This window comes from Rhinatrema bivittatum, chromosome 2, assembly GCF_901001135.1.
Source record: "Rhinatrema bivittatum chromosome 2, aRhiBiv1.1, whole genome shotgun sequence".
Classification (NCBI taxonomy): Eukaryota; Metazoa; Chordata; class Amphibia; order Gymnophiona; family Rhinatrematidae; genus Rhinatrema; species Rhinatrema bivittatum.
The window spans coordinates 630,300,939-630,324,538 of record NC_042616.1 but is presented as its reverse complement, the minus strand read 5'-3'; the positions used below and the strand labels follow the sequence as shown (position 1 = coordinate 630,324,538).

At 44.6% G+C, this 23,600-nt stretch overlaps 1 protein-coding gene across 6 annotated transcripts in view; it reads left to right on the top strand.

Moving 5' to 3' along the window:
• Positions 1-23,600, top strand: part of PCMTD1 (protein-L-isoaspartate (D-aspartate) O-methyltransferase domain containing 1) — a 237,895-nt gene that overhangs the window by 28,799 nt on the left and 185,496 nt on the right. For all 6 annotated transcript variants that reach the window (XM_029591264.1, XM_029591263.1, XM_029591261.1 and 3 more), the window contains one exon: positions 7,047-7,479. In XM_029591264.1, coding sequence (XP_029447124.1) covers positions 7,173-7,479 — 307 coding nt within the window. In that variant the 5' untranslated portion in view covers positions 7,047-7,172. The remainder of the gene's footprint in view (positions 1-7,046; positions 7,480-23,600) is intronic.

Below are 23,600 nucleotides of genomic sequence, written 5' to 3'. Positions count from 1 at the left end.
CAGCCATCCTGCCTGGCCAGCACTAAGGCAGGACTGTCCAAACCTATCCTGGGGACCCCACAGCAAGAATATCCACAGTGAATATACATGTATACATTTGCATATCAAGGAGACTCAGAATATGCAAATTTATGTCATGCATATTTGTTGGGAATATCCTGAAAACCTGACTCGCTTTGGGGTCCCCAGGACAATTTTGGGAAGCTCTTCTCCAAGGAAGTTCTCAAGAATCTGATGAACTTTCTCCATTTGGCCACTAGATTGGAAATGATAGGCCGATGAAAAGTCTACTGTAATATCACGCCGAACCTTTTATAGAGGGTATGCCAAAACCTTGATGGAAATTGTGCTCTTCGGTATGTTCAGGAATCCCATGTAACTAGAATAGATAAGTGTGCCCAGAGGAGGGCGGTAGTTCAGTAATGAAATCCATAAACAGATGAGTCCAGAGTTTCTAGGGCACTGGTAAAGGATGGAGTAAGCCCACTAGTCCACTGGCCATTGATGAGCGCTTTTATTTTATACCCACATACATCTTGGCTAAATTAGGCCTCCAGTAGTTGAGTGAGATGAGGTTTAAGGTTTTGCGGACACCCTGGTGACCAGCCAGTTTAGAATCTTGGGCCAATTTCAAGACTTTGTCGATGAGGTTTGGATACAAAAAGTTTTCCTGGAGGGGTTCCACCTGGTACCACAGGGATGATTGTGATAATCTTGGAAAGGTCTGGGAAATGCTGAGCATCATTGGCGATATCAACAAGATCGAAAGATCTAGAAAAGGCATCTGCTTTAGCATTTTTTCCAGCTGGCCAATAGGTTAAGCAAATGTTAAACCTAGCAAAGACAAGAATGATCTGGCTTGTTGCAAGTTAAGTCTTCTGGGAGTTTGGAGGTATACCAGATTCTTCTGGTCAGTGAAGATGGTGAAGGGATGGAAGGCACCCTCCAATAGATGATGTTACTGTTTCACAGCTAGTCTAATGTTGAAGAGCTGACAATCACCAATGCTATGATTTTTTTCTGCCAAGGAGAACTTTTTAAGAATAGAAGGCATGGGGCAACTATTTGCCACCACAGGCAGACTGAAGGAGCAACCTACACCCACAGAGGCGATGTTGACTTCCAAGACAAAAGGTTGTGTGGTGTCAGGTCTTTGCAGTACTGGTGCAGAAAAGTAGGCAGATTTCAGGAAGGCAAAGGTTGGGTGGCTTTGAGTGGCTAGTCCTTGGTATTAGCCCCTGTTTTAGTATGGGCGGTGATAACAATAGAGTAATGATGGATGAACTGCCTATAATAATTAGCGATTCCTATAAAGTGCTGGATGGCCCTGAGACCCACTGGTTGGTGCTAATCTATAATTGCTGATATCTTGGAGGGGATCATTTGAAAGCCTTGCACAGAGATAACATTACCCAGGAATGGAAGCTCTGACTGTTCAAAAATGCACTTTTCCAACTTGGCATATAGCAAATAACATCTTAGCCACAGGAGCATTTCCTTAACATGAAAATGGCATGACTGAAGGTCGGAAGAGAAGATTGGAATGTCATCTAGCTATACTATGGCACAGGGATATAACAAGTCTGAATATGTCATTGACAGGAAGACCGCCGGGGTATTGCACAGGCTGAAAGGCATCACCAGTATACTCGTAGTGGCCATCTCAGGAATTAAAGTTGGTTTGCTATTCTTTGCATTGTTGTATGTGTATGAGATTGTAGAAACCCTGCCCCCCCCCCCCCAGAGATCCAACTTTGTGAAGATGTATTGTTTGAAGCCAGTCAAACAATTCAGATATTGAAATGAGAAGGTGGAGGTGATTGTTTGTTTTTTATTGTGATGGCATTCAAATCTCATTAATCGATACATGTGCACAAAGAACCATCTTTCTTGCCAACGAAGACGACTCCTGCTCCAGCAGAAGTAGCTCGCTTGATGAAATATCTCTCGAGATTCTCCTAGATGTATTCGGACATTGCTTTAGTCTCAAGAATGGATGTTGGGTACACTCTGCCCCGAACCGGTATTTTGCCAGACATTAAGTCTATGGCGCATTCGTATGGATAATGGGGTGGGAGAGTCTCTGCCCCTTTTTCGTTAGACATCTGCAAATGATGCACAAGGCATAGGCAGATCTGGAAGAACTGAGAAATCCTATGAGAAGAGTTGCATAGGAGGATACTCAGGAAGCAGACTGTTCTGAAAACTATGGATACTCCAGGAGAGGATATCTCCATTTTTCCAGTTCAAGTCCGGACACTACCACTGTAACCAGGGTAGACCAAGCAGAACAGGGTTGACCACCTTTTGAAGCATGATAAATGAGATGCCTTCTTCATGCAAGAGTCTCGCTCTTAGCATCATAGGTCCTATAGTATAGCAAATGGTTCCTGGCAATAGTTCTCTGTAGACTGAAGAAATGCCGATAGGATTTTTCAATAGTACCATAAGTATATGACATTTTTTCTACCATGGCTTCATCGATAAAGTTGATGGTGGTGCTGGGGTCCAAAATGCTTCCAAAGGCCAACTGAACAGTCAGTACAATTTGACGTGGGAAAGGAGGGTGAGTAATGCCTAGGAATGGCTCGCCAATAAACCTACGCATAGGAGTTTGCTGACTTCTCTGAATAGGAGGAGGCATAATGACCCTTGCCTGTACAGTATAAATATAGGTAATGCAACCTTCGCTGGCGCTTCTTTTCTTCCAATAACTTGGATCATGGGCTGCATGGGCTCCTCCTTGGGTACAGACTGTGAAGGGGGCGGAACAGAGGTCAGTATAAGTCTTTGAAAGCTGGGTGCCAAGCGAGCACCGTGTCTGGGGGACTCCTGTTCTCAGGACCTTGCTTGAAATCAAATCTCATTTTTCACACATAGGTATACAAGGTCTTCCAGTTGGGCGGGGGTGTCATGGCTGACTAGCTCATCTTTGACCCTGTCTGATAGACCTTGCCAGTATAGACCTTGCCGGAGGCCAAGATACGGAATTGTACAGTGTATTGCCCAACGGTCATGGAGCCCTGTCTCAGGCAGAGTAATTCTGAGGCTGAAGAAGATGCTTGAGCGGGCTCATCAAAGAGCTTCCTGAAATGGGTCAGGAATACTTGGAGATTAGAGACTGGGGTCATCTCTCTCCCATAAAGGAGAGAAGATCATATCAAAGCCTGACCAGACAACAGAGATACTATAAAGGCTACTTTGGCTTGTTCAGATGCAAAGATGGCCAGATGGAGCTTGAAGTGAATCGGGCACTGATCGATGAAGCCTCTGCAGGTCTTGAGATTACAATCATACTGAGGTGGCAGAGTTAGACAAAGTGAAGCAGTAGTCAGAGATGAGGTAAGAGCAGCGACAGATTGTGGTTATGTTAGACGTAGCATAGCCATTGGTAGGGACAACTGTGTTTTATTTATCCATGAAGAAAAAAGTCATGCAGAACCTAATAATGTGATCTTGATTTTTTTTTTTTTAATGTTATTCGACTGTCTGTGAGAGGTCCTGCAGAAACTGTGATAGTGGAATGTTAGCTGGGTCCATGGCCTAGCAAACTGTCACAAGATTGGAAGAATAGACCCTTGGAACTGCTGACAGACAGGGCCAAGACACGATACAGAATCATGAGACAGAGATGTGGTCAGGCAGGCAGAGTCCATTCAGAAGCAAGAGACAAACAATGATCAGGGCAGGTGACAGACGGAAGCAAGGTGAGGAACCAGGCTGGATCTCAATCAGTAGTCTGAATCAAGAATAGCCAGAAGCAAGGGAATGAAGAATCATAGAAACATAGAAATGACGGCAGAAGAAGACCAAACGGCCCATCAAGTCTGCCCAGCAAGCTACGCACTTTATCCATTTTTTTCCCTTTTTCTCTCTCCCACCTGTTACTATTGGCTTCCAGTACCCTCCAGCCCTAATTCCCCTCCACACAATTTAGAGAGCAGCTCTGTATCTGCATCCAAGTGACATCCAGCTCAATTAGGGGTAGCAACCGCTGTAACAAGCAGGCCACCCCCTTGCCCCATACTCTTACCCACCCCTGTTTTTATTTTTTTGGTTTTGTTTTATTTATTTATTTATTTTTTTTTGGAAATAGCATCCCTCCATCCTTCCGCTCCGTGAAGGTGGAACACCAACTACTGGCCAATGGCATCCCGCTCCGTGAATGCCTCTGTGGCTTGGGCACCTGCCCAAAGGAGTGAGCTTCCTTTTATGTTAGAGCGGTGCTGATGTCATCAGTCCGTACCACAGGAAATCCTGGGTGCTGGTATGAAGCTGATGAGTTGCTATGGGCCCTTACTCAGAATACCAGGATGCAGCAGAGGCACAGGATGCTGGGATCCATGCTAGGGGGCCACAGGAAATCAAAGGACATAGCACTGACCTGGGACCATGAGATACAGGTTGCCGATCATGGTACAGCATCCTGAGGTCAGTGGCATGTTATAATAGTAAATTCTGGAAACAAGATTTTTTTTTATACCATTATTCCAAAATTTTGAATGTGTAAGAAAAATACTTCAGTAGAAAAAAAGTAACCCAGGAATAAATCAAGAAAGGAAACAATAAAGTGACATCAGAGGTTCTTCAGAGCATAAACTTGCTTCTCAAGTGCTGCTGTTTTAAGTAATGGACTATATTTTTTGTAATACATTGATCAGCATCCTCTTTTTAACAATTTAATGCATTCAATCACTTTTAAGTACGCATAGCCATGCCTATGCAACTGTTACTGATATAGTTAATGATTTGGAACATGCTTCAGCCTTCCCAAAGTATATTGGTAGATTATATGGAGGTCAGTGCTGAAAAGGAAACATCTAAATAACTTACACAGGGTATTTAGTAGCATGGCATATTTGGCACTATTTATGGCAGGTCTAACTTATCCAGTTAACTTTACAAGATAAGTCCAAATATCGGCACTTATCTGGATAAGCAGTGCCACGTCAATCCTTCCATTTTCCATCCATGAGTTATCTTGCTAACTATTTAGCTGGATAAGTGATTTAGCCGGCTAAGTGGTGACTGCTGAACGTAGCCAAATATTCAGCAACCACCACTTAGCTGGATAAGTCGCTACTTCTCTAGCTAAGTAGCTTTGAAAATCAGGCTTATGAAATTTAGTGAGTTGGCAGCACCCGATTTCACTGTAACTGTTTTTATACCTGCTCTATCTGGACAGATTTTTCTAACTGGCCTTTTACTTCAGACATCTGGAATAGTTTCATACAGGTTCCCTGACCTTTCAGCAACTAAAAGAGCATTTGATTAGTGAACACTTATCTTGCAAATGTGTGCCTTAACTCTTTTTTGTGTTAAAATCCCTTGGACAATCTTCATGCAAGGTATATTTAAGTTGACTTGCATTGGCTTATAATTATCCACCCTAATTTATATATTAGTTTGCATGTCTGTCTCTAGAGATAGAAAGATATATGAATATAAAGGCAGGGGATATCCCAAATGTATATATTTTTTAAAACATTCCCAGGTATCTGAAGAACTGCTGGAGTTTATGGAACCCCCTCTAATTCAATTTTGTATTGTAATGGTTTCTACTGCACCAAACTGTCGTCTTCGTCTCACAACTCCTCCTGATCATTTTTCTTCAAAATCAAAATGTCTCCAAGATTCACTTTTTATCAAATGTGTTTCATTGCAGAATGAAAACCATGGACCACTAATGTGATTTGAGTTAAATATACACATCTTAAAAGTCCTGTAAGAAGAGTTTTTTTGTGGTATTTCAGCCTCCCAGCTGTCTGCACGTGCTGTACCTGACTATAATTACCATTTCAGAGCAAAGTTGGAGGGTGGGGGGGGTTTAAAATAAGGAAAAATGGAATGTGGATGTAAAATGAATAAAATAAAGGAAAGCTAACAGTAGATGAGAGAGAGAATGGCACATAGAGGCATGGGACAGCAGGGAAAAAGAAGAAAGTCTGTTCCTGACAGTGTATACGTGCAGTAGAATTAATTTAGATTTGAATTTGTGTACTTTTAACTAAGCTTAAGGAGTTTTAGTTACACAATTTATTTTCCAACTTTTAAGACAGCACATTTGAGTTGCTTTTGCTTGTGAAGGCACAGTTGAGATTGTCTGTCCAAAATACTTTAAAAAAATTCCTCAGACTGATTCATCTGAAGAAGAGCTCCGTGTCTTGAAAGGCAATGTACAAGAAAATGTCTGGCTGTTTATTTAAAAGTACTTATCTCCCATCTCATTCACTGTTCGAGGTGGGCAATAATAAAATATACACAAAATTACATACATAATAAGACTTACCATAAAATTGGCTAGAAACTGTGACACATGATAAAAAAAATAGCATATAAGCTACCATCTAGTCAATGCATAACTGCACTGAAAAATATTCTTAATACCAGAATGCTTGTTGTAGGAATCATAGAGGAGGTGAGACTGTATTGATTTTTAAGGGAAAGAAAATTCACTTAAATACTCAAAAGTTAGAACTGCTTCCAAGGTTATGTCATATAGTGTTTGTTCAATAAAAGGTATCAATCAGCAGGGAATTAAAATGATTATAAATGTGTTTTTGTGGACCAGAAATGCTGCATTGTTCCATCTTTTCTTTTTAGAGCCACTGTTTTTAAAGTTCTTGTTTTACTTGCCCTAGTAATATCCCTTGAGTACATCTTAAATACATTTACAGCAGACTTTGTGAATATGTATGTTTAGGAAAATACTTGGTCATCAGATCATCCAGATTATGATTTATAACAACGTGTCTCTTGATTGCATTCAGTATAAGTTGCTGGAATATTTCAGCTAGTAGTTTTACAGAAGCGATGTTTAAAGCCTTTAACTTTACAGCTGTTAATTTTCCGAACTCATGCTGCTGCAGTTTATAGGAACCCAAATTTATAATGTTCATACTATCTAAAATTGAGGTTTTATTTTTTTTTCTTCTGCTTAAAGCAATTCAGGAGAACTATTCTTGACTGCACTTTTTCTCCTTTCATGTTGATTGCTTTATTTTGTCATATGAAATTCAAAATTTGTAAATTTATTTCTCTCCTAGGATTCATTTATCTGACATTTGGGTGAACAGTTGAAAAGAGAGAGCACATTTCTTCTATGGTGATAACTTCAACATACTTCAGTTAATGTGTTGCTAAATTAAGTGAACTATTGGCTGACAGTAATCATGGGAGGAGCTGTGAGTGCTGGGGAAGACAATGACGATTTAATTGATAACCTGAAAGAAGCTCAGTATATCCGTACTGAGAGAGTGGAGCAAGCCTTCAGAGCAATTGATCGTGGGGATTACTATCTGGAAGGATACAGGGACAATGCATATAAAGACTTGGCTTGGAAGCATGGAAACATACATTTATCAGCTCCTTGCATCTATTCTGAAGTTATGGAGGCATTGAAACTTCAGCCAGGATTGTCTTTTCTTAATCTTGGCAGTGGAACTGGATACTTGAGTACAATGGTGGGCTTAATTTTAGGTAACTCAATTTTTCAGTATTATTTTTTTAATGTAAACTGTTTCTTCATTAATATGATTAGAGCATTAATGGTTCATTTTCATGGCTAACGTTGGAATTTTCAGCAGCATGCTCGCTCTCTTGAATGTGCCCAAATAACTTAACATTAGCCAAATAAGTGTATCTGGCTAACTTTAGGGCAGCTATTAGCAATTTATCCAGCTATCTGCTCCATCTCATAATGTCCATAACCTGCCTTCGAGCTAGCCAGATAACATGTTATTGGCTAAAATATTATTTCTTTCTTGGGGCTGGTCAGCACTGCAGGATTTTCAAATCCCATTGTGTGTCTGGCTAAGTCTGAACTTGGACAAATGGTGCTGAATATTATTCACCCTCTTGATTTACATATGTATTATGGACCTGATATTTTATAAATTATCATTTCTCAGAGGACAAGCAAGATGGTAGTCCTCACACATGGGTGACATCATCAGATGGAGCTCCGACAAGTCAAAGTTTGTAGAACTTTGACTTGCCACACTAGGCATGCCCAGCATGCCTTATACCACGTAACCACACAGGATCCCTCTTCAGTCTCTTTTTCTGCAGACCTTCAGCATCACAGTTGGTGAGCTCACTTGTGCCTTTTTGGCCTCTTTTGGAAAAACTTTCATTTTTTTCTCTGCAACAAATTTTTCTTCGCCTGCATTCGACCTCCTCATAGTGTTCCTAGTAAGGGTTTTCGATGTTTATTGGTAAGTTTCCCTGTGGCGGCGGTCCATAGGTGCCCGTTGACCATCAATGCCCGTCACCATCGATTTTGATATTGCTTCCGGTTTCTTTTGTCCCATCATGGTCGTGTCCAGTTTTAAGCGATGCCCTTGGTGTCAGAGGACCATTTTCACCACAGATCCCTCTGATGAATGTGTTCTCTGTTTGGGGGCTTCACATGATAATCTGGGGTTGCTACAAATTTTCTGAGATGACACTGAAAGGACATAGTCTTCGTCTTGAAAAGATGGAGCGCCTCTTCGAGTCGAAGAAGTCGAGGCATCGGTGGCATTGAAGGATCACAGAGCCACACCGATGCAACACCAAGGCATCGACATCAGCAGGACCATTGATTCAGTCACCATCAACTGATAGGGGCGCTGGAGACCAACCATTATCGGGCTCCTCCAGGCCAAGGACATCGAGTTCCTCATCATCTGCCTCGGCACCAGAGAAAGGCCGTGCCGAACACAGAGGCAAACTGAAGAAACATCGCCATCGGTCTCTGTCTGTGCATGGTGCCGGGCATGGGGATGCGCCAACTCATGCTATGATGCCCCAGAGATGATTCCGCGGCAAGGAGTGCCAGTCCTCCATCGGTGCCAGAGATCAGTGACTGTCTCCACCGGTCCAGATGCCAGTCACCAATCCTCTTCTCATTTCCAAAGAAGATCTGGCCACCCCTCCATTGGCATTGTTTGAGGAGGAGCTGGAGAGGCGAGTACAGCTGGCAGTCAAGCGGGTAATGCGGGACATCGGTCCCATGGCACCAGGGCTGGCACCATCTATTCTGGAGAAGCTCCATGTGCTCATCAGTACGTTACTGACGCAGATGGCATCAGTTCCCTGGTTGGCATTGGGGCACCACAGCCTCTGCCTGCCAATATGGTGGTTGTGGCCAGTTCCTCGAAGAAGGAAGCTCCATCAAAGCCAGCCGAGGTCTGCAGCTCCCCATCCAGCTCCTCCAGTGCCTGTACCTCTGGACGAAAGCTGAGCACCTAGGGCCCCATCTCAATCGGTCAGTGTGGATGAAAACCCCTATGACCCCTGGGGGGATGACACAATGGAGTTCTCCACTGATGGTTCTGCGGGTATCCCCTCAGACCCTTCTCCAGAGGAGCGAAGGAAGTCTTTGCCTGAGAACTCAACTCTTGCAGGCTTTGTGCGGGCGATGGCAGACACCATCTCTTTCCAGTTGATGACAGACAAGGATGCCAGGCACAAAATGCTTGAAATCCTCCAGTTCAGTTCATAGAGTCTCCTATGGAAGCTGTGGCAGTCCTGGTTCTCAGTATCTTTTAGGAGTTACTGTTAATGATGTGGGAGCCCCCCTCACAGTGCCTTCCATGAATAAGAAGGCTGACTGGGTTTACCTCATCCAGAGGCTCCCAGATTCGATAAGCAAAAGCTTTCCCAAGAGGGAAGAGAGCCGAGCGGTCTTGATCCCACTCCTCTGTGCCCCCGGGGAAGGAGCACAGAGCAATGGCCATTCTTGGGGGAGAGGTTTTTCAGGGGCCCTGCTCATTACCCACATAACTGCTCACATGACCCAGTACTTGTGGGACATCTGGAAGCAGGAGCAGCAGGTAGCCGAGAAATTGCTTCAGCAGTAGCAGGACACCCTCGTGCCACTGGTGCATACGGGCCTGGAGTGCGGAAAACACGAGGTCCGTGTAACCTACGATGTTTTCGAAATAGAATTAAGGGTTTCTGCAGTGGGAATCAGCGCCTGCAGAATGCATACTGTGGGCCTCTGATCTCTGACCAGAGGTAGAAGAAAGACTCCCTGACATGCCGTTCACTGGGGAGAACCTCTTCGGTGATAGGGTGAAGAATGCAGTGGCCCAGCTCTGGGACCACCATGAAACCCTCCAACAAATCTCTGCCAGAACTCTGGACCTGCTGTCTTCTGCTAGGAGGTCAACGAGATCAGGGCAGATGAAGTCTCTTTCTCCAGAGGAAGTACTGTCCTCCGCCCCCTCATTCCTGTCAGCAGCATCAGGACTCCTACAGCTGTCCCAGGCAGCAGAGCATTCCCAAGATCCAGCTGGTGCCTCAGTCAACTCCAGGGATGAGGTTTGACTTGCTCTTAGGGAGCGTAGTCCATTTACCTGTAGCCACGGTGATGGATCTGCTGGTCGGGGGCAGGCTATGGTTCTTTGTGAACCAGTAGCGCAGTATAATCTCAGACCAGTGGGTTCTTTCCATCGTCCTTGAAGGGTACTGATTGAACCTATTGTGTGCCCCACCAGATTGCCCTCTGAGCCCATTTTGGGGGCCAGTAGTGTATCAGAAGGTACTACTAACTGAGCTCTCATCCCTCTTATCAGCCAGAGCGTCGATCCTGTTCCACTGGGGCAAAGAGGGCAGGGATTCTACTTCAGGTACTTTCTGATTCCAAAGAAAGCAGGAGGACTCCACCCATCCTAGACCTAAGGCCTTGAACAGATTTATCAGAAAGGAAAAGTTCAACATGGTTTCCCTGGGCACCATGATCCTCCTTTTATGGGAAAAAAAAAAAAAAAAAAAGGGGGACTGGCTATGCTTCCTCAATCTGAAGGACACGTACATCCACATCAAGATCTTCCCAAGTCAACAGAGGTATCTCCGATTCAAGCTGGGAAAACAGCACTTCCAGTATCTGGTGTTGCTGTTTGGGCTCACATCAGCCCACAGGTCTTCACAAAATGCCTGGCCGTGGTATCTGCGCACCTCCGCAGGCTGAGGGTGCATGTTTTCTATCTGCACGATAGACTGGTCATAGCACTTCTCAGGCAAGGGACGTCGGGTCCATGCGCTTGACCATTCGGGTATTGGAGTCACTTGGGTTCATCATCAACTACCTGAAGTCCCATCTCATCCTGTCACTTCAATTGGACTTCTTAGGAGCCCTGTTAGACATGGTCAGGCCAAGGCCTTCCTGCCTTGTCAAAGGGCTATCAGTCTGACCATCGCGGCAGAGATTCAACAGAGCCAGCAAGTGTCAGCCTGGCACATGTTGAAGTTGGGTCATATGGCTTGGCTGCTGCCATCAATGTTCGTCCCTTTAAACGTTTGTACATGTGCAAGACCCAATGAACCCTGATGTCATAATGGCACCAGGCCATGCAAAACCTCCAGGATCACATCCAACTCACCTTGTCCTCAGGGACTCTGTCCTGTTGGTGGATACTTTCTACTCTGGTACGGGAGATCTCTTTCCAAGATGGTCCTACCCAAATTATCCTAACCACAGATGTGACCACCCTGGGCTCAGCACCCAGGATCTCTGGTCTGGGCAGGCAAACTGTTTCCAATTTCCTGGAGCTCCAGGTGATCAGGTACTTGCTATGGGCTTTCAGAGATCGGCTGTCCAACAAAGTTGTCCTGAGTCAAATTGACAACAAAGTGGTGATGTGGTATGTCAACAAGCAGGGAGGTATGAGGTCGTACCTCCTGTGTCAGAAAGCAGTTCAGATCTGGTCATGGGCCCTGTCCCATGGGATGGTGCTCAGGGTTATATACCTGGCTGGAACAGAGAACATGTTAGCGAACAGAATTGAGTCATGCCCTCAAACTCCACAAGTGGTCCCTGAACCAGGGGGTTGTGAATTGAATGTTTCGCCTCTAGGAAAGCCCTTGATTAGAGGATCTCTTTGCATCCCCTTGCAAGAGAAAGGTGCTTTGATGCTTCTCTGTAGAAAATAGATGGCAAATCAGCGTCAGACGTCCTCGCCTAACATTGGGGCGATGTTCTTCTGTACATGTATCCTCCAATTCCCTTAATTGTGAAGACTCTCTTGAAGCTTCATGAGGACAAGGAGACTATGATCCTCATAACCCCTGATCAGCCAAGACAGGTCTGGTTTCCATTCCTGCTGAAGTTCTCCATTTGGAAGCTGCTCAGTCTGGGGTCTTCCCCAGATCTCATCATGCAAGATCAAGGCAGGTTGAGACATCCCAACCTCCAGGCCCTGTAGCTGACAGCTTGGATGTTGAGAAGTTAGATTTACAACCACTCAATTTTTTTCAGAAGATGTGTCTCGGGTCCTGGTTGGTTTTCAGAAAGCCTTCCACTAGAAAGTCCTATGGACTCAAGTGGAGGAGGTTTTCTGTGTGGTGTGAGCAGAAGCTTTAGTTCCATTCTGCCCCACGCAAAAACTGCTTGATTACCTTCTACACCTATCTGAAGCTGGCTTGAAAACCAACTCCGTTAGAGTTCATCTGAGTGCAATTGGCACATACTACCATGGTGTAGATGGTACACCCATCTCTGTACAGCTAAACAGTTGTACATTTCATGAGGGGCCTACTTCAATTGAAGCCTCCCCTAAGGCCTACCACAATGTCTTGGGACCTCAATGTGGAATTAGCTTAGCTGATGAAAGCTCCTTTTGAGCCTCTGTGTACCTGTCACCTGACCTGGAAGGTCATATTTTTGGTGGCAGTCACCTCAGCGCGCACGGTCCGCGAGCTCCAGGCCTTAATGACTTATCCACCTTTACGCTACGTTTTATCATGACAGGGTGATCTTGCGTACATACCTTAAGTTCTTACCTAAGTTGGTGATGGACTTTCATCTTAACCAGTCCATTGGCCTGCCAACATACTTTCCCATGCCCCATTCGCACCAAGGCGAATGAGCCCTGCAGAGTTTGGACTGCAATTGAGCCTTTGTCTTCTATCTGGAGTGGACAGAAATCCATAGACAGTCCACCCATCTATCTGTTTCTTTTGATAAGAATAGGTTGGGCATTGGCTTTGCCAAACAGACACTATTGAATTGGCTAGCAGATTGCATCTCTTTCTGTTATGCCCAGGCAGGGTTGCGAAAAGCAGAATATAAATCTAAATAAATAATGTGAAGGCTCATTCTATCTGAGCCATGGCAGCAATGGTGGCCCACTTGTGAGAGCAGTTCCTGTGGAGGAGATCTACAAGTCTGCAACGTGGAATTCTCTCCTCACATTCACATCTCATTATTGCTTGGATAAGGATGGGCAACACTGTAAAAGATTTGGTCAATCTGTCCTTCGGACAGATTGACCCAACTCTGTCCTACCTAGGACCCATTGTTTGAGTTCAGGCCGTCTCCTTCTCTGTTACCAACAGCACCATTGTTGTTGTGCCCATTGGTTTGGATGTCTGTTGGTCCTCTCTTATATTGTGGGGGTAGCATGTAGCTAGGGATTCACTCATGCGTGAGGACTACCATTCTGCTTGTCATCAGAGTAAATAGAGTTGCTTCTCTGAAGATAGCAGGTTATTAGTTCTCATAAAACCCGCCTGCCACCCTGAGGAGTTGGGTTTCTCCTATTTTATGTTTTATATTTAATTCTGTGTTACAAAACTGAAGAGGGACCCCGCGTGTATGCCTGGTATTGGGCATGCTTAGTGTGGCAAGTCAAAGTTCTAGAAACTTTGAAATAGGTTTTCTGTGTTGGGGGCTCCATCTGATGATGTCACCCATGTTTGAGGGCTAACATCCTGCTGTCCTTGGAGAACACCTGTTACAGGTAAGCAACTCTGCTTTATTAATTTTGAGTGCATATTATATAAGTTGGATATAGTGCTGTGAACAATATGTAGGGACTTTGTTTTATCATACAAGTACTTGGCATTTTGTGTATGCCTACTACAAAGCAGAACAAACTTATCTATGACATAGATATTTCATATGAATGGGTTTATTAGTGAGTAGAAATAACATTTCTGACACAGTAAATTGCTGCAGATAGATGGTCAAAAATTTCAAGTAAAAGCAATAACTACTTTAAAAATACTTTAAAAAAGAAAGGCTGTCTCGGGTTAGTCTGTATAATAATATATTATGGAAAGTAATTGCAGTAAAGCTATGCAGTCGCCATCTTCCATTTTTCAACATTTTATGGAATAATTTAATATATAAACATATATGAAAAGATCCATTTTTTAGTAGTGATGTCATAGGTTAAATATATTATGTTTTTCTGCATTGTTAATCCACAGTTGGACTTTGTCATGGTTTATAGAGTAGCATATCCAAAAGCCAAAGTCTGTAAACTATAATGTACCTCTGAATTCAGAAGATATGGACATGCTGTCTGTGCTTTTTCTAATACAGGTAAAAAATAAAAAAAAATATGTTGAAGGGAATTAGCAAAAGCCATTTACCTAGATAGAAAGGCTCTTTGAAACTTGCCCAGCCTCTTCACAGGTTAAAATATGTGCATTGTCTCACTAGCCACAGTATCTATTCAATGAGGGTACTTTTACCCACATTGAATAGAGCCATTCCTAAGGGTGGGGAATGCTGCAGTGCACATAGTTTTCCAGAGAAAAAGTACCCCTAAAAAAGCAAGTGCAGATCTCTGTGGATACATTTTCCCTAGGCAGTTTTAAAAGGGCAAGCTACATGCCTACTTTCCGAATGAAAATTGGCACAAAATCCATGGCGTAAAGGATCCATGAGGTTTGCAAGTACCTGCAGATGTTTAAAAATTGCCCTCAAAGGCAATTTTTAAAGCCAGTTACCTAGGTAAGTTAGCCTGTCTGAAGAATGCTCTCAGAGCAGCTAAGAAATTTGTGCAGGGTTTAAAATTTTACAATGTACATACATTTTGCTGCACTAAAAAGGAGCATTTCTGTGGTGTTTAGGTTGAGGGAGTAAAATAACATGTAAACTTGATGTTTTCAAAAGTATATATGCTATTTATCCCCCCCATTCAAATAGCAGGTACAAAGAGTGCAAGTGTTTTTAGTATGCATACTTTAGCGTAAAGTATAGAAGCATAGAATATGACAGCAGATAAGAACCATAAAGCTCATCCAATTTTCCCAGTTTTATTCCTGGTGCAAAGCCATAGACTCTAGTTGATCTCTGGCTTTCCCTTCACATTCTTGCATCTAGGGATCCTCTGTGTTTATCCCATATTTTCTTGAATTTGGTTACTCTTTTTCTGTTTTTACCACCTCCTTTGGGAGATCATTTCATGCACAAACCACCCTTTCTATGAAGGAATATTTTCCTAATGTTGGATTCTGAGTCCATCTGCTTGGATTTTCATAACATGACCTCTTGTTCTATAGCATTCTTTCCTCAAAAAAAGCTTTGTATTGTGTGTATCATATATATCTTTGAGATATTTGAATGCCTCTCCTCTCTTATAAAGTTTACATATTTAGGTCCTACACTTTCATCTCATATGGTTTTTAGTACACCCTGCAACATTTTGGTAGCTTGTTGCTGGACAGCCTGCAGTCTTTCTCTTTCCTTTTGCAGTTGTAGCCTTCAGAAGTGGACACACTAATCTATGTGATGTCTCACCAACACCATGTGCAGAGCTTCCTTTCCTACCTACTGATTTTAGATCTGTTTATCCTAGCATTCCTCTAGCTCTAGCTAAAGCCTTATCACATTATTTTGCTACCAGTAGATCATCAGATGCAATTATTCCAAGGTCCCCTGTCTTTGTCAGTGCACATTAGTATTCCTCCTGCCCCCCTGCCCCACCCATCAGGTACTGGGCCTTTTGGTTTCTTCAGTTCAAGTGTATCATTTTGAACTGAATCTTACCTGTTAATCACTCAATCACTTCTCATTCTATTTACTCCTCAGAGTTATCCACTCTGTTGTAGTTCTTAGTATTATCAGCAAAAAGGCAAACTTCCTTTTAAACCTTCTGAATATCATTCACAAAGATGATGAACAGAACATGCCCCAGGACCATCTCCTGAGGCACCACACTAATTGCCCTTTTCCTCTAAGTAAATTCCTTTAACCGTTGCCTTCTGTTTTCTCTCAGTCAACCAGTTTCTAATCCAGTCCACCACCTTGAGGTGCATCCCAGGTTTCATAGTGTATGAGCCTCCTATGTAGGGCAGCATCAGAAACTTTGCTGAAACCCAAGTATAACGTGTCCCATTCACATGCTTGATCTAATTCTCTAGTCACCCTACATCCCACTGAATTCTAGATACATTTTTCTATCCTATCCTTCAGTAGCGTCTCCATTAATTTTCCTACTACCAAAGTAAAACTAACTGGCCTGTAATCACCAGACTCCTCCCTATTACCCCCTTTTATGAAGACAGACCACTGCTCTCTTGATTAACAAATGTTGGTCCCTATTCAAACCCAATCACACTACCTCAGCTCAGTTACTCACCTTTCCAAGGTGAGTAACTGAGCTGAACTATTCAACTTTTTTACTTAGGTATACACTGCTCCTAGCTTATTTCTAGCTTCTGGCTGCTCTTTTGGGGGGGGGGTTTTGTGGGGTTTTTTTTTTTTTCAATACAAACACTCAGTTTGTATTAAATACAAACACTCAGTTCTGCAGACTTTTAAAAATAAACACACCACCTACCTTATTGAATGACTATTTAAAAATACAAACAGTCTAACTTGTTTATTCACTGCCTTTCTGACTATTAAAGGCACAAACAAACACACTAAATAATATTCCCAAAGTTAACTTTGCCCCAATACTTTTAAAAAAGAAAATGTCCCAAGCAAAAACTTACTGATTCCTTTTAGCCACCAGCAAGGTGATCCTCTCCTCTGTTTTCCCACAGCTCCAGGAGGACTTTCTAAAGGTTGATCAGGAGGATTTGGAGTGTGACAAAATTAAAGTTCGGCCCGCATATGATGTTTTCAAGACAACAGCGAGAGTAGCCGCAGTGGACATCTGTGCTCGCCGCTTGGCTACACACCTCCACCTGGAGGTGCAAGACTGTATAGTGGACTTGCCCTGTACCAGGGAGAAATCTCGTTGGAGATAAGATTAAGGAAGCAGTGGCACGGCTGAAAGATTATCATGAGACCCTCCAGTATCTTTCAGCCAGCACTTTGGACCAACAGTCCTCTGGCAAGAAATCCTCACGTCAGGGGCCCAGATGCCCTTTTTACTGCCCGAGGAAGTATTACCCTCCGGCGGGTATGGCACGGTCTCAACAGGCTGGGCCCGGGGCTTGCCCTAGACAGCCGCATACCCATATGACTCAGCCAGCACCTCAACAGTGATCTGCTACTTGATTTTGACTGGCTGCGAGGGAGCCTCAGCCAATCACTCGAACCCTCAATGGCGGACCCTCCGGTCAAAGGCCGGCTGCGGTTTTTGTGGACCTTTGGCTGGCCGTCACCTCGGACTGGTGGTCCTGTCCATCAATCGTCGGGGGTACAGGTTGAATTTCCAAGAGGTCCCTCCAGACTCTCCCCTGTGCCCCTCTTGGGGGTTCTTGGCAAATCAGTAAATACTGTTGGAGGAGCTCTTCCCCACCCCCCTCCCCACAGTTCGAATCAGTTCCAACCACACAACAGGGAAGCAGCTTCTACTACAGATATTTCCTTATTCCAAAGAGAACAGGGGGCCTTTGTCCGATTCTGGACCTGAGGGCCTTGAGCATATTCCTCAAATGTAAAAAATTCAAGATGGTCTATCTGGGTGCCCTGATTCCTCTCCTGTGGATGGGAGATTGGCTCTGCTCCCTCAATCTAAAAGATGCCTCACATCAAAATTTTCTGCATCCACCGGAAATACCTCCGGCTTGTGGTGGGCGAGAGCCATTTTCAATACCGGGTGCTGCCCTTCAGACTGACATTTGCACCCCGCATCTTCACAAAGTGCCTGGCAGAAGTGGGAGCTTATCTGAGGAGGCTGCAGGTGTAGGTTTTTCCCTACCTGGATGACTGGCTCATCAAGAGTGCTTCCAGGCAGGAAGCACTGCAGTCCCTACACTCCACCATTTGGGTCTTGGAGACCTTGGGCTTTCTGATCAACTACTCGAAGTCGCAGCTGGTCCTGTCACCGCAACTGGATTTCATTGGTGACAAGTTCAACACAACTCAGGCTTGGGCGTTCTCGCCCCAGAATCAAGCACTCCCCTTAGTGTCCCTTGCAGGAGTGATCTCTGAGTCGCCAGGTCTCCACACACTGTATGTTGCGCCTGTTGGGCCACATGGCTGCAATCTTCCATGTCACTCTCTTCGCTTGTCTGCACATGTGCAGGGCACGGTGTACCCTGTGGATCCAGTGGCATCAAGCCACCCAGGTCCTTCAAGTGCGCATCAGGGTCACTCCGCCATTTTGGGACTCCTTGTCGTGGTGGGAGACCCTATTCATCTTGGAGGTAGGTGTAACTTTTCAGGCTTCTCCTGCTCAGGTTGTACTTAGCTTGTATGCTTCCCACTTGGGTTGGGGGGCCCATGTTGGAGGTCTCCACACCCAGGGCCATTATCAGCAAAGGAAGCACAGTGACCGATCAACTTCCTGGAGCTCTGGGCAATCTGATACGTACTTTGGGCATTTCGAGATCGCTTGGCCAACAGGGTGGGCCTCATAAAGACCAACAGGTGGCGATGTAGTACCTCAACAAGCAAGCAGACACAAGATCGTTCCTCCTTTGTGAGGAGGTGGTCCAGATCTAGTCATGGGCTCTGTCCCAGGGCATCCTTCTCCATGCCATGTACTTACCGGAGTAGGAGAATATGATAGCGGATGACCTGATTCCTTCTTCCGACCGTTCGAGTGGTCCCTGAAGCAGGAGATTGTGGATCGGATCTTCTGTCTCTGGGGAACCCCAGACTTGGATCTCTTTGCGTCCCCCTACAACAGGAAGGTAAATCAGTTTTGTTCCCTGTCCACGGGGAACAGCAAGCCAGCATTTGGACACCTTTGCCCGCCATTGGGGCATGGGCCTCCTGTATTCCTACCCCCACTTCCACTAATGTCAAAGACCTTTCTGAAGCTCCAAGAGGACCGGGGGACCATGGTTCCTGCTCCTACAGGATCTCTCCATTTGAGAGCCGATTAGTCTGGGAATCTTTCCAGACCTCATCATGCAGGATCGGGGCAGACTGTGCCATCCCAACCTCCAGGCCTTATCTCTCATGGCTTGGGTGTTGAGAGGATGACCTTATAGTCCCTGGACCTCTAGGAAGGTGTATCTCGGGTCCTGGTAGTGTCCAGGAAGCCTTTCACTAGGAAGTCTTACAGCCTAAAGTGGAAGAGATTCTCCATTTGGTGTGAGAACCACGGCTTGGTCCCGTTCTCTTGCTCCACATCTAAACTGTTGGAATACCTGCTGCACCTTTCGGAGGCTGGCCTGAAGACAAACTCTGTCAGAATACATCTTAGAGCTATTGGGGCCTACCACCATGGGATGGATGGTTCACCCATTTCAGTGCAGCCTATTGTGGGACGCTTTATGCGGGGTCTGCTTCAGCTGAAGCCTCACCTTTCCTGGGTCCTCAGCGTGGTCTTGGCCCCATCTGATGAAGGTTCCCTTTGAGCCTTTGTGCTCTTGTGACCTGGAAGGTCATTTTCTTGGTATTGGTCATCTCGATGTACAGAGTCAGCGAACTTCAGCCTCTGGTGTCATATCCACCCTACACAAAGTTCTTCCACGATCAAATGGTTCTAAGCATGCACCCTAAGTTCCTGCCGAAGGTGGTGACTGATTTCCACCTGAACCAGTTAATCTTTCTGACTACCTTCTTTCATAAGCCTCATTTGTACAAGAGTGATTGGGCTCTGCACAGCCTAGATTGCAATAGGGCCTTAGCCTTCTACTTGGAATGAACAGCAGGCCATAGGCAATCCACGCAACTCTTCATTTCTTTTGACAAGAACAGATTGGGAGTTGCTGTGATCTAGCAGACTTTGTCCAATTGGCTAGCGGACTGCATTTCTTTCTGTAATATGTAAGCAGGTCTGCAGCTGGGGGGCCATGTCAAGGCTCACTCTGTTCGAGCCATGGGAGCTTCAGTGGCCCACTTGCAAGTGGTCTCCGTGGACGAGATCTGCAAGACTGCAACATGGAGTTCCTTCCACACCTTTGTCTCGCATTACTGTCTGGACATGAACGGCTGACGCGATAGTAATTTTGGCCAGTCTATCCTCCATAATCTCTTTCAGCTGTAAAACCCAACTCTTCCTGCTTCAGGCAGATTCCCTGTGTTACTAATAGCACTTTGGTTGTTGTGCCCGTTGCCACCTGGTTAGGTGACTCTTGGTCCCCTTGTTTTGGGAAAAGCCTGTAGCTAAGGATTCACCCACTTGTGAGGACTACCATCCTGCTTGTCCTAGTAGAAAGCAGAGTTGCTTATCTGTAACAAGTGTTGTCCTAGGACAGCGGAGTTGGGTTATCTCCTAATTTGTGTTTTTATTTTTTTGTAATCCTATATTACGATACTGAAGAGGGACCCCATGTGGACGCGTGGATAATGGCATGTTGTGTATGCTCAGTGTGCCATTCAAAGATTCTAGAAACTTTGACAAGCGTTTTCTGTGTCGGGCTCCATCTGATGATGTCTCCCACTTGTAAGGACTAAGATCCTGCTGTCCTAGGAGAACACCTGTTACAGGTAAGCAACTCTGCTTACCCTAAAGAAGGGGAGAAACAGGGGGAATGTAATACAGACTTTGAAATACCTAAAGTTATTAACAATACGAAGGAATCAAACTCATTCCAATGGAAAGTAATCTGTGAGACTAAGGGTTATGATTTGATGCTCAGAGGCAAATTGACTCAGGAACAATATCAGAAAATATTTTATCACAGAAAAGATGGTGGATACCTGGAATGTCATGAGGATAAGAACAGTAATGGAATTGAAAAATGCATAATTTATTTATTTATTTGTTTTTTTGTTTATTTAAGTGTTTCTATACCACTTTTACAAACAAAGCTTAGTCAAAATGGTTTACATACATATAAAATCATAAAAATAAAATAACTAAAAAATTACATAAATCGCATAATAGTAACAAAGATTAATAAATTATCAAAATCTAATTAAATCAAACATATCAAAAATCAAGTGCCATCTGGGGCGCAGGTGAGCAGCGCTGCAAGATGGCTGCTTAACCTTCAAGCTCCGCTCCCGGACTCTCTTATTTAGGCTTTATTCTGAGGTAAAAGCAGTCCTACCCGTGTCCCTGTGACTTTTATTGCTGCATATCGTGATTGTGATGGCCGTGCGCCGAAGAGCCGCAGATTTAAAGCAATTTGCATTTAGCAAGCTGGCGGACGAGATCCCGCCCGAAGAAAGCACACTGACCTCCGCCTCCCAGTGGGAAATGGCCGCTGGAGATGGATCGGGCGCCGCGTGCGTGGAAGGCCATGATCAGTTACCGGGTACCACCAGCCCTGACTTCCCCAAGCGGGTTGAAATGCGGGGGTGGTTCACAGAAATCCGGACGGACCTCAAGAACCATAGGACGGAAATGTTAGCTTGCATAGAAGATAAGAAAGAGGACCTTGCCTTCCTTGGTTTCCGCGTCGATGAGTTAGACGGGAGGGCAGAAGGACAGAGCGTTCATATCGAAGCACTCTCTACACAGGCAAAACAGTTCTCGTCTGAGCTGGAGGCCCTGGTGGACAAGGTAGAAGACCTCAAGAACCGCTCGTGCAAGTCCAACCTCTGCATCAGGGGAATCCCTGAAGCGGAGCAGTACGCGGACAGCATGCAGACAGCAATGGCGGTCTGCCAAGATCTCTGGGACAGCTACGGTGCACCCTTGGAAGCACGTGAACATCTATTTACAATGGATTTGGAGTGGGCACTTCGTGCACTTGGGCCTAAAAGAAACAACCAGCCCAGAGACATTATCATTAAATTTCTTAACTTCAGAACTAAAGAAGAAATTATCAAGTTAGCCCACGCTCACCCTAACTGGAAATGGCACAACAATGACATTGCCTTATACAATGATCTTGCTCCTTCCACGCTTCAGAAGTGGTACCAATTGCGTGAAGCTACAACTATTTTGTGATTAGAAGACATCAGATACAGATGGGCCTTTCCTTTCGCCCTGATCTTCCAACATCAAGGCACATCATACAGGCTTAAATCAATGGCTGAGGTGGTGGACTGTTTCACTCAAGCTGGCATTAGCTTTGATTTTGCACCAGCCCCTAGACCTACGCCCACTTCAACTCCGGATGTAGCCCTAAGATGGCGGCGGCAGGCCCCGGGCCGAGGTCTGCTCTGCAGATAACCAGCTTATCATGGGAGCACTACAGCAGATAAGGGCTGTCTGCGAAGGGACTTTCTTCGGACACAGCTTGGGTTGTGGAGGCAGTTCAACTGCGTATTGGACTTTGTTGAGAGTGCAGTGGATTTCTTCCTTAAAATGTTTCTTCCTATCTCGCTGTTCTCTATTTCCTGAAAGGTTATACTTTTCTGTAGGGTAGGCAATTGGGAGCACTAAGCCTAATCTGTGGTTAATCATGTTTATCATTCATGCATGGGAAGGGAGGGGGAGGGAGCGGGTACCAGCTGGCCGGCAGCGAGGCACATCATGTACTCCCAGGGGTTGGATTCACGGAGAGTGGCGGGCGAATCCCTTCAAGACAAGGCGGAGGAGTTAGTGGAGCTATTTTCTTTTGCTGGCTATACCTTTTACTGCAGACTCCTGTTGTTCTTTTCTCATATGGTCAGGGTCAAGATACATCTACATTCATTTCCCCAGTGCTTGCATGGGCATCAGATAGCCTATAGCATTGCGTTCACTGCAACCTTACTTCTTATCGTTGATTATGGTTAAGATAATCTCTCTTAATGTTAAAGGCTTGAACACATATAGAAAGCGCTTTCTACTTAAAAAGGAATTGCTGAATCAAAAAGCGGACGTAGCGTTCATTCAGGAGACCCACCAGAAACATAAGCATGAGCATTTGCTATCTTATAAGGAATATCCATATGTATTTCTGGCAGCCAGTGGAAAAGAAGCTAAATATTCCGGAACAGGGATCCTATTCTCGAATCATTTGGTATTTGAATATATCTCCCACATGGCTGACCCAAAAGGGAGATTTCTTATCTTAAACATTCAAATAAGCACTAAAAAATATACCCTGGTGTCTATTTATGCCCCAAATCAAGACCAATGTCATTTTTGGCAGGAGGTGCATAGAATATTGTCACTGCATGCTGAAGGCCCGATTATACTAGGTGGGGACCTTAATGTAGCGTTCCGGTCCGACTTGGATACCTCTAAACCCGCATTCTCACACCCCTGGTCATACCAGGACACTTTTAAGGGATTTCATGGATGATTAGAACCTTGTTGACATCTGGAGAAACCAGTTTCCCAAGACCCGATCTTATTCTTTTTATTCAGCACCTCATGATAGCTATTCTCTCATTGATTATTTTCTGGTGGATAAACTTGTGGGAAATCAGGTTGGGAAAGCAGACATTGACGTAATTACATGGTCTGATCATGCCCCCATTCGCCTAGATATTGACCTGGGCGATCGGGACGAGGGAAGCTGGTTCTGGAAGCTGAATTAATCTCTAATGCAAGACCCTTCTTTTGTACAGGCCTTAGGAACGCAGATGCAGGAATATTTCCACCTGAATAGGGCTTTGGAGATCTCCCCTTGCACTTTATGGGAATGTT